The 14,926-nt window shown below is 36.0% G+C and overlaps 1 protein-coding gene across 1 annotated transcript in view; it reads left to right on the forward strand.

Annotated features, from left to right (window-relative positions):
* SETD3 (SET domain containing 3) overlaps positions 1-14,926 on the forward strand; it is a 55,820-nt gene that overhangs the window by 9,097 nt on the left and 31,797 nt on the right. Inside the window, exons 2-4 of the mRNA XM_026050432.1 lie at positions 8,878-8,987; positions 10,588-10,680; positions 13,845-13,993. Of these exons, the coding sequence (XP_025906217.1) occupies positions 8,885-8,987; positions 10,588-10,680; positions 13,845-13,993 (345 nt within the window). The 5' untranslated portion in view covers positions 8,878-8,884. The remainder of the gene's footprint in view (positions 1-8,877; positions 8,988-10,587; positions 10,681-13,844; positions 13,994-14,926) is intronic.

Here is a 14,926-nt window from a genome sequence, read left to right on the forward strand (position 1 = left end):
GAAGTGTCTTTCAGTGCCCCTGGAGCGAGCTAATGTGCTATGGACGGGAGCCTGGTGAAAGTGCCGTGTTCCACTCTGAGCTAGAGAGTAATTCAGCAGTTTAGCTTCTTAGATCCTGTCCTGTCCATACAGGACATGCCAAGAAATAATGTAGAACTAGCTAGTTTCAGATATCAATAGTTTCAAGAAAAATTTAATTATATCCACTATGTAGTGTCAATGCCATGTCCAAGTATAAATTCTTCACCATTTTAGGGACTCAGCAGTAGCATTGAAACATTCAACCAGTTTAAGTTGTTGTAAGTGTGCACATATAATGCAACTGCTTTTGACTGCAGTAATCACGTGTGCTGTCATATAGCAGAGCACCTAACTTAAACCTTGTGGAATCTTTCTTTGCCTCCTACTTCTCATTAAAAATATTTCTAGAATACACTTTTTCTTCATCTAAGTATGAAGAACGGTGCCTAAGATGCTTAAGCAAGTTCACCTTGACACACTTCATCTCTGGGATGAGGAGAGGTCAAAGAGGTTTCTAATTATATATTCATATTATATATGAATGGTTCAGTAAAGGGTCTGTTTTTGCAAGGAATGTAGAGAATATGAGCTCCTTATGAATGGAAGTGCCATAGTTTCATCAATATATGGTTATATCATCTAGCTGCTTGGATGAGAAACCTCAAAGTTTGGCTTGGTTGCATTTCTAAAATGGCCCAGAGAATGTGGAGTCAGCAATGCTGGGATAAGTGCTGTCTATGCAGTGCTTGGAGATGTGGTTTGTCCCTGTGATGAGCTACCAGGAGTAGCTTTGCAGGCAGTAGGGAGTTATGCAGATTTGCAATGTGTTGAAAGCGGGAGGTAGACAAAGGCATTAAGACCAAAAAAGATAAAAAGGCAAAAAAAACCCCAGAACTGTTAAGAGTTTTTCAGTGCATAGAAATAATCATGGGCTGACTTGCTGTTTCTTGAGGCCATTCCACTTTAGGTGGAATTATTGTTGCAATTAAACAGTAGTCCATAGCATTAAGCAACTTTAGCTTTAAATCGCTTCCATGGAGATAGTCCAGCTAATTGGAATAAATGTTATTGCCTAGTTTTGTATTATTTGTATGTCATTGACATATAAATACATATAATGCAATTAAAAAAGAACTTAACTATCTTGGCAGTGATACTGAAGCACTTGGGGGTTTGGGGGAGTATTTGTTTTCCTTCCCTGAGAAAGTAAAGCTTAGGGGAATGGTTGAAGCTTTTGCTAGGTTAAAGAGGTTCCACATCTTGTTTGGTGGTTAAAATAATTCTGATTGCTGGTGGTTAGGAAGCGCTTCTACGGAGGGACATGTGAAATGAAAGTTTGGGGTTCTGAAAGCAATTCCCATTAGCAACAGTGTGTGCTTGGATACCACCACCCTGCAGTCTTTAATTTACCTCAGGGTTAAAACTTCCAAGTGCATCAGGTGATTTGAATGGGGACTGAACTTGTGCTCTTAGTTGTTCACTTTGCACCTCTTTTAAGAAAATACATAGTCTGTCACACAGTATTGCTCCTTTTTAACTGTTGCTAATGCCTTCACGGTGATTAGTAAAGGCTTGTGTTCTTACTTTTGTCACTTGATCTTGTTCTAAGCAAAGTACAAGAAATTCTGATAAAAGATTCTGGTTTTTGCTCACTTAAGCCATTACTGATAGTAAAGTTTCTGGAAGGAGTAGAGAAGCACAGTAGAACTGTAGTTGTTGCTGCAGGGTCTATCCAGTATTTAACCCTGTGTTGTAAGTGTACTCTGTGCTGGCACTGTTGGAGAACCTACTGTCTGAAATGACATCAGATGAAGTGATTCTGAGTTGAGATTTGAGTCCTCATTGCAATGGGGAGTAGAGCAGGTTCTGCTAAGCCATCACAGGAGCTCTTTTGGAAATTTATGGAACTATTGATTTTATGGTTTCTTTTGGAAAACAGCTTATATATGTATATATATGCAAAGTTAGCATGCATCTACTAGTCTATGAATTAGTGTATGAATACGTGAAACTAAATATTGTGTAGTAGGTTATTTCTTGATGTATGTGGGGAGACTGATACATAAAACCAAAATACCTTTGTAACTATAAGTCTTGTTTTGAGCTGTCACATATTATTTGATAAAGATCTGGCAGACCACTAACACTTCTGTATTAGCTTTTTGCAATTTATTTTGGGGTGTTCTGAAGTGAGCCTTAGGAGTGGACTTTTAACAGTAGTCTTTGGTGGTGCAGATCTTAAAAAGAAATTTTTATTTGTATCTGCTAAAGGAGTTACTTCTGGGATTGCAGCAAAATGTTTGCTATCAAAGCAAACAGCTCTTCCAGCACAAAAGAAGTAAGCAGTGTCCTCAGGAACAGTCAAAACGTGCTTTACATCTGAGCTTATTGAAATGCAAGTTGTTCATGTGACTGTCTTATGCTTTAGTCAACAGCCCAGCTGTAAAACTTAGTAAAAGAAGCATCTTATTGAAAAATGGATCCTTTGCAAGAACTAGGCTTTGAATAAGTGCCAAAATGTTATCTTGAGAGATTTTTGACGCATTTGGTTGATGCTAACTGTTTTTAAAGTAATGACAATTGCATATGCTCTAAATGTACTCGAACTCTTCCTGTAGAAAGAGAAGTATTAATTTGGGAACACTGGTGAATTTGCGCATATATATGTGTATGTAAGTAAATATATCAAGTTTTTCTTTTTTTTTTTTTTTTTACGGGACCTCTCTGTAGCACGCAGTAGGTTTGTCGGGTGTCAGGGTTTACAGCTATGGCAGATTTGTCTTTATACTTTGTTATTATCCATTTAAATTACACCTATCTTTTAGAGACAATATGTATATACATGTGTAGTGCAGACTTCCTATTTTTCCTTCTTGTGGTTGGTTAGTCCTTGTAGGAGTTAATGTTATGTCCTCGTGCTGTGCAAAACTGTGATACTGCCAATAACACCGTATTGCTGCACTCTACAGCATCCATTTCTCCTCCCTTGTAGTTCTAGGTTGCTTTAAAAGATAGGTGGGTTTTTTTTAATGCTGGAAAATCAGGCAATGTGTAAATCACAAAGGACTTTTTTTAATACAGTCATGTATTAAATGGAAATGAGAAAGAAATTCCAAATGCTTAGTGAGAAGAAAAAACACATGGCAATGAAGGGCATTGTATGTGCACCAGTAACTGCAGAAATGGCTGTAGGCACATGCGTCTTTATATTTCAGAGACAGCTGCACACACATATGTTTGTACTTTCTCTTCTAATACAAATTGTACTTATAGTCAGAATGCTAGTATTAACATTGATATAGAACTAATATGTCACTAGTTGGTTAATATATTATGCAGCCTAATTGACCATTTTTTTGGTACTATATTAGAAGTTTCATGTACAAATACTTAATATCCCAAGGAAAAAATATGATTATTAAGCCATAACTATTGTTAGGAGAGAAGAAGAAAAGAGAAAATAAAATAGAGATGTGGTTGGAAGTCACAGACTTGGGCAGAGCAACTTCACTGTTCTCACTATTCTTCTGGGAGATGAAGGATGCTGCTCTGTGCTATTTTTGTAGAAGGATGTGAAGATACTAGGGACTGGTGAGTGTGTATTTTTTTTTTTTTTAATCAAGCTATTACCTCTGTGTGGCAGATGGCTTGCTGGAAATGCCAAGGCTGAGGAAGAAACCCTGTGACTTGATGGGGTTTTGGAAGTGGGAAGCAGGGATTAAAAGGGAAGGGAGGAGTGTCAGGCAGCTTGGTATAACACAGTGTGTATTTGTGCTAGTATCTGCCTCTTACTGCAGAACTTAAGTGTTTCAGAGCTGTGAGCTGCTGTTGGAGACAACTTGATGGTGAGATGAAAAACCTAAGGGTGGAAGTCCTTATGCTTTACATAGGAGAGCATCTTTTCCTGGCAGGAAGGAGGTGACTGAGAGCTTGTGTGACTCTAGCGTAGTTTACGACAGCCCAAAAACCCAGGGCAATGTGTGCAGGGCTGTGCATTGAACTGATTTCAAGTAAAACACAAGAAACAAACCTGTCAAAACTTAAGTTCACATTCCATTTGGAATAAAATATAAATTTACGTCTCCTAGGAGTTCCTTTAGCCATAACCTATATGATTTTCTTCTTTAAGTTGAAGCTGAATTGGTAATAGTTTCGTATAGAAAGTGCTTTTCTGTTTTTACAGTGCTTTTCTGTTTTGTTTTCTGTTGTTACTCTTTTCAGGAATATTTGTAGGTAATTTTTGTTAGCAACATCATCCCTGTTCGGTAGTACTTAACATTCTGTAAAGAAAAAAAAAAATTAAAAAGGGGGCTTTCTCATAATAAGCACTTCACGTTCACAGAAGGTCCTTCTTCCGAAGAGCTTACAATTCAAGTCGAGGGAGGGAAACAGGTTGGAGAGTACAAGGACACAAGCACAAGACTGGTGATGACTGCATTTTATAGGGCTGCCGGGGCAGGTTTGGAGAGGAGGTGAAAGGAGATGAAAAAAGCGAGGCCAGTAGTGGGAGTGCAGAAGGGAAGAGAGCAAGAAGAGCGGGAGAGGGGTTCAGCAGAGGTGAGAGATTGAGCAATGGGGGAAAGGCACTGAATCAGGCACCAATTAGTCATTTGCTTAGTGGGAACATCTAGATAAGTACCTTAGGAGTGATGAGTGTTAATGTGGTTTCTGAGTGACACAGTGTAGGTGGTTTTCACAAGCAAACAGTGTTCATTGTAAATGTATAAACTGATTTTTTTTTTCTCTTTTCCTTGAAGATCACAGATCTTTTCTCCACCCACACTGTTCTGACACTTCTGGATTTCAGGCTTTCTATTGGTTAGAAGATGTATTTATTTTTTTTACTTGCAGCCATAAGATTGAAGTTTAGAAGAAAAAGCATCATCAGTGGAGGGAAAAGACCAAATTCCCATTAAACCTCTTTATACTGAATGTAAAATTGCGTTCTGCATATGGATTGAAGAACTCCTGTCAACTGCCTTCAAGCACTAAATGTGTCCTTTAAGCCCCTAACTGCTCAGCATATGTGAATGCAAGAAGGTGATACACTTCTTGACTGAAGTAGAGGGAAAATTACTTATTTTAGGCCATGAAATTAGAAGAAATAATGCAAGCCTGGCTTGTGTTACATCCTACTCATTTGTCAGCCAAGGAATGTTTCCTGCAACCACCTACAGTACTCACCTTGGAGAATTTCCTTATCTCCTCCTTGTCTGCCCTTGTTGACCAATATCTGGCCTTCTAATACTAATTCTAGATGTGGTTCCTCACCTTCTGTGCTAGTTTACCCTAGCTAAGATGATGCGTGGGGTAGGAGCTGTTGTGTAATGATAACATGTAACTCACATCTACAAGGGGCTGAATTAAAGCATTAAGATACTGCATTGAAAAAACACTGGGTGCTTGGAGCGGAGTTCTACTTGAATGGATGTCTTAGCTGTCAGCTATTCAACAGGTTTTTAACAGTTTTTTGAAGAGGTGGGTCATGGTTTTGTGAAGTAGAAAGTAGAGCTGCAGGGAGAAGGCTGAGGGATGCTGTTAGTTCTGTATGCTGGCTGCTGCTTTCACCTTCACCCATCAACTTATGGGGAATTTTCAATCGAATTAGAGTTGGAAAACTCAAATGTAAGTTGGTCCACCTGCTAGGAGAAAAGCTGTGTTGAGCATGGAGATTGGATTGGTCCTGAAGAGATGAGACCAGTAACTGAAAACATGGTTGAAAACATGGACCATTGGAAAAGATGCGTATGAGGACAGAAGATGCAAATCCAGGAGAACTCAAACTTCATATATTCTTATACAGGAAATACGAAAGCTAAATACAAAAAATTAATACAGCAGCTACCCAGTACGATGATTATATTGACAGTATTGTACTAGGGGTTGCAAACCTGTGTTTTAACCTGACAAATGAGCAACTGAGATATAGGTACTTTTAAAGCTCTTTATGATGGATGAGCTTTATAGCTTTACTAATATAATGCTGTGGTGAAATTCTTGCTGGTGGAGTAAGCATGAACAGGTGGGATAGTTCTTTTTTATTAATGAATTCTTTTTTTTTCTGAAATTTTGCCTTGGAAGTTTTGTATTTTTATCAGCCAGTCTTAGTATCATTTCCCTATGGAACTGGGCTACTGCGGTACAGCCAAGTACACTGCTGTAAGCATTACGTTTCCTAATACAATGTTAAGCAGTCATGTATACACACAAAAAAAAAAAAAAAAAAAAGGAAGGGTGGGGGTAATTCTTCAGTGTTTCTTCTGGAGTGTTTTGTGAAGTTATGTGGACATATTCACTCTGTAGAGCTTTTAAGTCACAGGGAATGTTTTATAACTCCTGAAGGATATTTTTGTGTGAAGCTGAAGCAACTTCCAGGGCTGACACAACAGAACTTTTCTTGGACAGCAGTATTAAAGGGGGGAGACTGCTCATTTAACCCCCTCACTGCCACTGTACTGTTCTTTTATTTATTTATTTATTTATTTTCCTTCCAGGATTCCTTTTTTTGCCCAACTAGCTGATATACAGTATTTGGCAACATGGCTGTGTTGCGTATTGCCAAGCTTGCTGGTGTCAGTACTCTGTCTTTGCAGAACCCTTCAGGAATTTTCAACAAAGTTCATTTGAAAGGAAACATGGCCCAGTACTTGAAAATACCGACTGGAAAATGACTAGAAAAGCAAATGTAAAAACAAACAAATCCTAAACAAACAATCAAAAATCTTAAGATATTTATGGAATCTGCAGTTTATCTCAATCCTGAAGGTTTTCTGGGTTTTGTTTGTCTGTTTTTTCCATTGTCATGCAACTGTTATATATTGCTGCTTCTGTTGTCTAGCATGTACATGCAACAGTCTCTCTTACTCTGTTGAGATGCATCCTAATACTTTGTTTCTGAAGCTTTGTTTTAGTCCTTTATTAAACAGTAATGCTTCATGTCTAAAATCTGTTTCAAATGTGAAAAACGTTTCTTTCTAAAATGATCAAATCTAGGAACTTCAGGGATTTATTTAGGATTGAAATCAAGCTCTAAAATCTTTTTCATAAGCTCTATGATATGAATGCAATTTTACTTACAAAAATAGTTTTCTAAAGAAACCATATTTACTTTGTTAGTTGTAAGTAAGGAGCCACATTGTGTCTCATATTCCAGTATCTTCTACTTAAATATAGCAGGGAGCATTGCTTAACTAAGCTGCTTTTCCCCAGGCATGAACCTGGATTATATATTGTATGTTGTTTTTAAGAAATCCTGAAAATACTTTCATCGTATACTAATTTTTATGAGAACTTCGTGATTTTTATACCAGATAGTTCTGTTGGGGGGTGGTATTTGGATTTTTTTTCTGGACAAATATGTATTGCAGCAATTCCTTTCAAAGCCAAGTTTTTTACTAAATATATATAATACTAAATTAGTGCATTTTACTATATATATTGGATACGTTGGATTTTTAGTAGCTATAACTGTTTCGTGTAACTGAGCTGATAATTCAGTTTTTGAAGTGATAACACAGAATCACATAGGAAGTGGAGACCTGTTTTTCTGATTGGTGAATTGAATTTTAAAAGTACGGTTTAGATCTCTAAAGATAGGAAAGTGTTTCCTTTTAAAAAGCTAACAAGAGATAGCCAGATATAACTCTGCTACTTTTATTTCTCTGTGCGAGACGCTTGCTGATTTAATCATGCCAATAGGATATTTATTTCTCCATAGTCCTCATGACAAAGAAGCAGTAGTTTGGAGTAGAAGTGCATATGTTGCCAGCTTACCAGGGCTTATTTCATGTTCATGTATGGGTAGTGTGATACGGTGTTTGTGTTTATGGTGCAGGCCACTGCTTGACTGGTGTGCACAGGATTTGTTAGTTCTTGTGGTGTGTTTGCTGTGTGATACCTCAGGTAGTAGGACCTGAGACAGGTCTTGGAGCAGCTTTGAACTCCGAACTTACATAGACCCGATTTGCACTAGATGTGATATTTTTTGGTCTTAAAACACCACCACCAACAAACTAGTAATGCAAATTTTATCTTTTTTTTTCTCATATATTTTTATCACAGTTAAGTTTGTATGTTCTGAAATTAGCTTTGTCCTTAGACATATCCCTTTATCAGCAAGTAGATGGTGCTTTTACTGCAAAAATAGGTTTTTGCTATTAAAATGTTTCAAATGAAGAAAATTTCAAAACGCGGTGCTGACTACACCCCGTATTCATATAGCCTCGTGTACAGGTGAATCATAAAGGTGGAGTTGCGTTGTGGTGCTTTTCATATCTCCACATATAAAACGCAAATAGTATTATTTGGGGGGATTCTTTCTTCTGGGGAAGAAGTCTGTTTTGGATGTTATATTCCAAGCAAGTCTTCCTTCAGAAACAAGGTAAGAAAACCCCAATCAAGCAAAGTGAAGTGCCTTTTATTGCTACACATTCAAAATTAGCACATTAGTGCAAATATAGATCCTAATTCAGTTGGTGTCCAGAGTGCTGCCGATGGGGTAAAATAACATCTGTTTTAATATAGTGTGGAAACTTTGATACCCATAATGTCATTCAAAACTAGTGATTTCACAAGTGATATGAGTGGTTTCCCTTATCTCCAAGATAACTAGTTTCTAATTATCATGTATTTAATTTGCAACTGTGAAAAAATGCTTTAGATTGCATTAAACTATTACCTTGTGTTCAGACAATTCAAAGAAAAACACAAAGAAAATGCTCATGTGCATACGTGCCAGAAACAATTCTTCATGCTCCATTTTTATAAGTGACTAATACCAGAAGATCTCGTGTAGTCATCGTTACTGTATTTAGTATCTTAGTAAGTGGTGACAATTTTCTCATTAATCTGTTGTAGTTGGAAGATGGGGAAGAAAAGCCGAGTGAAAACTCAGAAGTCAGGTACAGGAGCCACAACAACAGTATCTCCAAAGGAAATGTTGAATCTAATTAGTGAATTATTACAAAGTAAGTTTCATTTTTAATTATTTGGGAAAAGAGATGGTGTGGAGAACAGTTAAAAACAAGTCTTTGCCCTCTTATATAAGCCACTGAACTTCATTCATTTCCTGTAAGTGACCAAACTTCCTTGCTAGCCTGCCTAAGACTGTATGCAGTGCCTCAAAGAATGTGCCACTCTCAGTATACACTGTCGTAGGTCTTCATTGGACATGCCATATTTTTGGCAGCTGTTGGCTTTACTTTCCACACATGCATTGGTACTGGGCAGGGATTAGATAAAAACCTGCTCTAGATTTATGTGGTCTAAAATGTCCTTCTTATAAAGCATTATACTGCGTCTTTGTGACGTTTGGACGGTACTCTGAACTGAAGTGTAATTTTGGATATTGGAGCAGAGTACCTGTGGAAAGTAGCAATATAAGTCCCAACTTCAATGGTATTTCTGTCCTTTAAATGAAATTGTAGCTTTTTTTTTATTAGGAAGCTTTAATTTCTGCTCAATTCTGGTGTGTAAACCAAAGTCTTTTTCTGTCTTTGAGGAGTTTTGGGGAGTCTCATCTGTTAATTCTGCCAATTCGTATGAATTGACTACTAATTGAAAAGCAGAGCATGTTTTCACATCGTGATGCTGAAATCCTCTCTACTCTTGCTGCTGTTACTGGTAGCTGTGGTGTGAGCCACACGATTGTGGAAACAGAGACCCAGATATTCATGTTGTAGAAACATCAAAAAACTGTTTTAGAAAAATAAGGATTTTTCTTCGACATTGTTCACAAAGAACTGCAAGGATTTGACGTAGCAGTGTGATCCTTATCCTACAGCTGGCCTGTGCTTTCAATGGTGTTACTATAAATAAAATATAATTTTCCAAGCAAAGACAGGTTTCAGCTGGCCTTTTTGTCAAGCTTATGTATTTTGTTCAGTGCAAAGGTTTTCAGATCAGTCAGGTGTAGCAAACTTCACCCGACCACTTGGTTTCAGGCAAGTCATATCAAAAAACTGAGAATACTGAGAACGTTGTCTGAGCCATTGTAGGTAGGATCCAAAGCTAAAGCTTGGCTGAGTGTCCATTTATTTGTCCTTGCCATACACATGGATCTTGCAACACTGAATTGAAGTAGGCAGGTCAAATGCATTTCTCAGTTGCCCAACTTAAATATTGCTGCTGTTGTCATTTGCATATGTAAAAATAAGCACAATGGCAAGCAGGCCAATGTAAGCACCATGTTTTGCTTGGATTGTTAAAAACATAGTCTCAAAGATAAAATGAACTTCTATCTGCTTACTTTTTTGAACTTTTTTTCACTATGTGCTTTCTAAACATTTATGCTTTCTTATATCTGAAAGAACAAAAAATTGGATACCAGTAAAATAACTTGGGGCAAGTTACTTCATTAAATAAATTCATAAGTCTCTGTAACTTGTCAGGCAATGGGATGCTTATAACAGTGGGGATCATAGCATTCAGTATGTAAATGTCTGAGGACATATAATGCTGAGGTTCTTTTAAGGCTAACATGAATCCATGACCCTTTCTTTGATGTTAAAAGTATATATTGTATTAAAGCAAACGCTTCAATTTTGTCATGCTTTGTTTTTCCTCCAGAATGCAGCAGTCCAACCCCAGGTCCTGGTAAGGAGTGGGAAGAGTATGTGCAGATCCGCTCACTAGTGGAGAAAATACGCAAAAAGCAGAAAGGTAAATTGGAAAAACTAATTGTAAGATAAAGATAGCTCAGGTAGACTGTTGATTTGCTTGAAAAGTTGTGGCCGTTGATTAAAGAAAAATATTTTCACTGTTATAATGTGACCTTATAGTTTTGAGATAAAAATATTAGTTGTCCAGCGTGTGCTGGCTTTTTGCACTTGAAGATCCTTCTTACGTCTTTTGATGGATATAACTGCTGACACTAACCATTTGAATACACACATTTTTTGGAGGAATATCATGGACAACTGATCCTGTGATAATTTTATATGATGAAAGATACATTTTGAGGTTTATGTGAGCTAACAATTTGAGGACTAGAAATAAAAGTTCTTTGAAAGTAATAGGCTTTTCTGGTTACATAGTCTGAGCCTCTGCCTCTATTAATCTGCATATTTTGAATTTTAACATATAATTTTAGTTTTATCATTTAATTTTAACCCTAAAATTTTACTGCAGTCAATATAATGAAAATAAATTATATCAAAATAAAATTGTATATGTGTACAAAAGAGAGATGCTAATAATTTTCTCTTATAAATCAAGCACATAATTTAAATAATGTGTATAGTATCACAATTAAGGTAGAGTTTTATTACTGATTTTCTAAGGTTTATGGTTTATTTTTCAGATAGCAATTTTCTTTCAGTATATTCTATAAAAACTGAGTGATTTGTTGTTAGTACTTTATATCCCTATCAGTTTTCTTTTTATTGAAGAGGTATGTTCTTTAAAAATGCCTTCCGTATAATTTTAGTACAATTAATCTCTTATTTCCATTGTAATTTTATTGGTAAATGAATAACTTTCTAACCAGAGAATGGATGGATTTTGTCTGGAAATACCTGGGAAGTCTTGAAACCTTTTTTTTTCCCTCAGGTACTTGCACAGTGAAGGCAAAAAAGTCAGATTCCTTTTTAAAATGGAACTTGAGTGCTTAGGTGCGACAAACTATGTAGTGTACTTGCTGGAAGCAGCACACTGTACTCGGAGGTTTGAAATGTCCTTTTTATGTATTTTTAATATATGTTAACTCATATATAAAAACATTAAAGGATTTTTAAACCTCTGAGCATTAGTTGGCAGAAGACATCAAAGAATATTACTGTTTGAGTAACACAGCTATGTAGGGGAGAATTAGATTCATTTTTCTACTCACTCATAACTTACATAGTTTTGTTTTATATATCCATGCTTTTGATAGACATGTATTATGGTAAAACCTAACTGAGGTTAAGAAGAACAAGTTTAGTGTTCGAGTTGGACTATTCAGTGTATCCTTTTGCTGTGCCGAGAGATTGAAGCAATGATGGGAAAAATGACTACTGGCAAAAAAATTTGTATGAAAGTGTTAGCTAGGTATAGTTTTAGCCATGGAATTTGCACAACCTACTAAACAAGGTACCCCTGACATACAAATGCATTTTAATATAAAGCTCTTAGCTATAGAGGTGTCCATCAAAACAGTTTTTAAACGGGACATGATTTATAACTTGAATGTAGTTTTCCAGCTTAATAACAACTTGAGTTAACAAAGGAGGATATATTGGTGTGGGGAAACGTAAGGTGTACAAATGAATGTAGTCTTTAAAGAATAAACTTAAAAGCATAAACTAAAATGGTCTTGATTGCAGGAAAATCTTATTTTGAGCACTAGGGATATATAAGGATAGCAAAATGTTAAACATATTTTTAAGTATAGATTTTCATCAATATGGCTGTATTTTGTTCACCATAGATACAGTGCATATAATTTAAAAGACCTTGTCTTTCTAATTTGGAGAATATATTTCAGAATGTGAGAAGTATTGGCCTGCATCATATATGAGGAATAGAAATAGTATTTCAGAGATGCTTATAGAACAGTTCCAAATAGAGGCTGGATTTTGAAAGCTTCCAAGTAGCCTTATACAGTAGTAAATGCTGGAAGTAAAAAGAACAGCCCTGGAGAGTATAAACATCCTTCAAGTGCTGTAGAAATTACGTAGCTCGTCTGACTGCATGCGTGAGGATTGTCTCTAAATATATTCTACAGAAAAACTACTAAACTAACTAGTACAACTAATTTGAAATAAAAGAGAAATGCGTCTTAGAAAGTGAGGAGCACATGAGATGCATATATGGTTTTGGCAGTACTAGGTATTGCCAATATACAAAGACTGTGGCTTTAGATGATATTGGCACTGTTGTATAAAATATGAATTTTATGTGTTCTGGGTCTGAAAATACCCGATTTGAGGGGAAAAATACACTGAAAACTTAGAAATATCCTAAAGTTCCTTTTGTAAAACCTTTTTAATCACAAATGTATTTGTCACCTGTACTTAGCTGGCTTATTTTTGGGTGTAAGCATCATGCTGATCAAATAGAACCCCTTATAAAATGGCCCAAACTTTTCAGGTAATTTTGGACATTTGACATGATCTGACACTAGAGTTTAGATTGATGAGAACATAGGGGCAATGTACAGGCACTGCTGACTGAGGATAGCCAAACTAGTTGCTGTACTAAATAAAAGCTGGGGAAATGAATGACACCAGAGATGTCAGTGGTGCACCACGTTAGTGTTGGAGGAATAAATTTGAAACATTTTGGGAGAGCTCTGTGATGTTAGGAGGATGATCACTCCTAAGTATTGCTTAGGTTTTAGTAGAAGCATATGCTACAGGAAAGAACTAAATTCCCAAAGAGGAAAGTTCGAAGTCTACTTATCATCACTTCCAGTAGTGAATTAATGAAGTTGTAACCTGCTATCAGAATTTGTCCTTGTTGCCTGTATCAGCATGTCGTGATTGCATTTACCCTCAATGTTAAGCTGGTAAATATTTGCATTCCTGGCTTATTTAAAAGAGAAAGGGGGAGGAGGGCTTCACATTTCTTCACAACCCAGTTTAGGGTGGCTTTTTTTTTTTTTTTTTTTTTTTTTTTAAGATGACTGGTAAGCCAATTTGGCAGAATGTTTAAGTTGATGAAAATGGGGTATGACAGTTATATGCTATTGAGTAACACTGAACAAAGACCATTTCTGACTCAGCTTCTTCAAAATAGAACTGCTGGGAGGTACCTCTGTTTTTCAGTTTTCTTCTTTTTATTAAAGTTTTTCTTTCTAAATCCTCTTATTTCTGAATTTTTTTTTTAATAAATTGTGCGTACAGGTTTGTCCATTGTCTTTGATGGGAAGAGAGATGACTATTTTCCTGAATTAATAAAATGGGCTACTGAAAATGGAGCATCCACAGAGGGTTTTGAAATAGCTAACTTTAAAGAAGAGGGGTTTGGTTTGAAAGCAACAAGAGAGATAAAGGTAAGCATGAGAATATTTGACTAGATTAGAAAATGGCGTTTAGAACATAGCTTCAGAACTCTGAAATACTCATCATCTTGCTTTCTCCCATTTAAATGCTAATGAAACTATTATTATAAAACACCCTACTTGAGAAAAAAAAATATTCATTAAAATTTGTATTATTTTGCTATGAATTTTTTAGTCACTTTTTATTTTCTCATGTCCTCTGCCCCCACTGATACAGCCCTCTCTGTCATATTTTTTCCCTACTTAATCTCTTCTCCTTCATATCCCTTTTAAATCACTGTTCTTTTGGCCTTATAAAGGACAACCTTTATTTTTTTTTGTCCATTTGCCCTTTATTACCACTCATTTATTATTATCTAACATTTATTTTTTTGTGAAATGAAAAAATGAAAGAACCTATTATTGTTTAAATGTGTATGTGCATGTGTGTGTATACATACATATATATATGCACTCACACCCCTATATATATATATATATATATGTATATACACACATTCATATAAATGCTTAGAATAAACACACCTTACAGTTAAACCTTACAAAGGTCTTTACCTTACAATTGAAAGGTAAACATTTGAATCATTAATGGACAATTAGTTGTTGTAAAATATAACTGAGAATATGGTCATGTTATGTTTCTTTTAGTAGTTTGGTAGAATAAAACTAGCATTACCAGTTGATAAGGATAAAATTCCTGAATAGCTCTTCTCAATGAAGAATAGAAAGAAAATACGAAAAAGCTTCTCCTAGAAGAAAATATTTGGTCACATAATTAATGGCATTATAATGTATGTAATGGGTTATATGCTTTAAAGTCGTGTAGACCACTTCCATGTTGGCTACTACCAAACTGAGGCACTTCATTGTGCAATTAAGCATTTTTGTTCTAAGCTTTGCATAATGTGGATTGTGGCATTTGGT

The sequence above is a fragment of the Nothoprocta perdicaria genome, unplaced genomic scaffold (genome assembly GCF_003342845.1).
Source record: "Nothoprocta perdicaria isolate Ctin4 unplaced genomic scaffold, notPer1 scaffold_69, whole genome shotgun sequence".
Classification (NCBI taxonomy): Eukaryota; Metazoa; Chordata; class Aves; order Tinamiformes; family Tinamidae; genus Nothoprocta; species Nothoprocta perdicaria.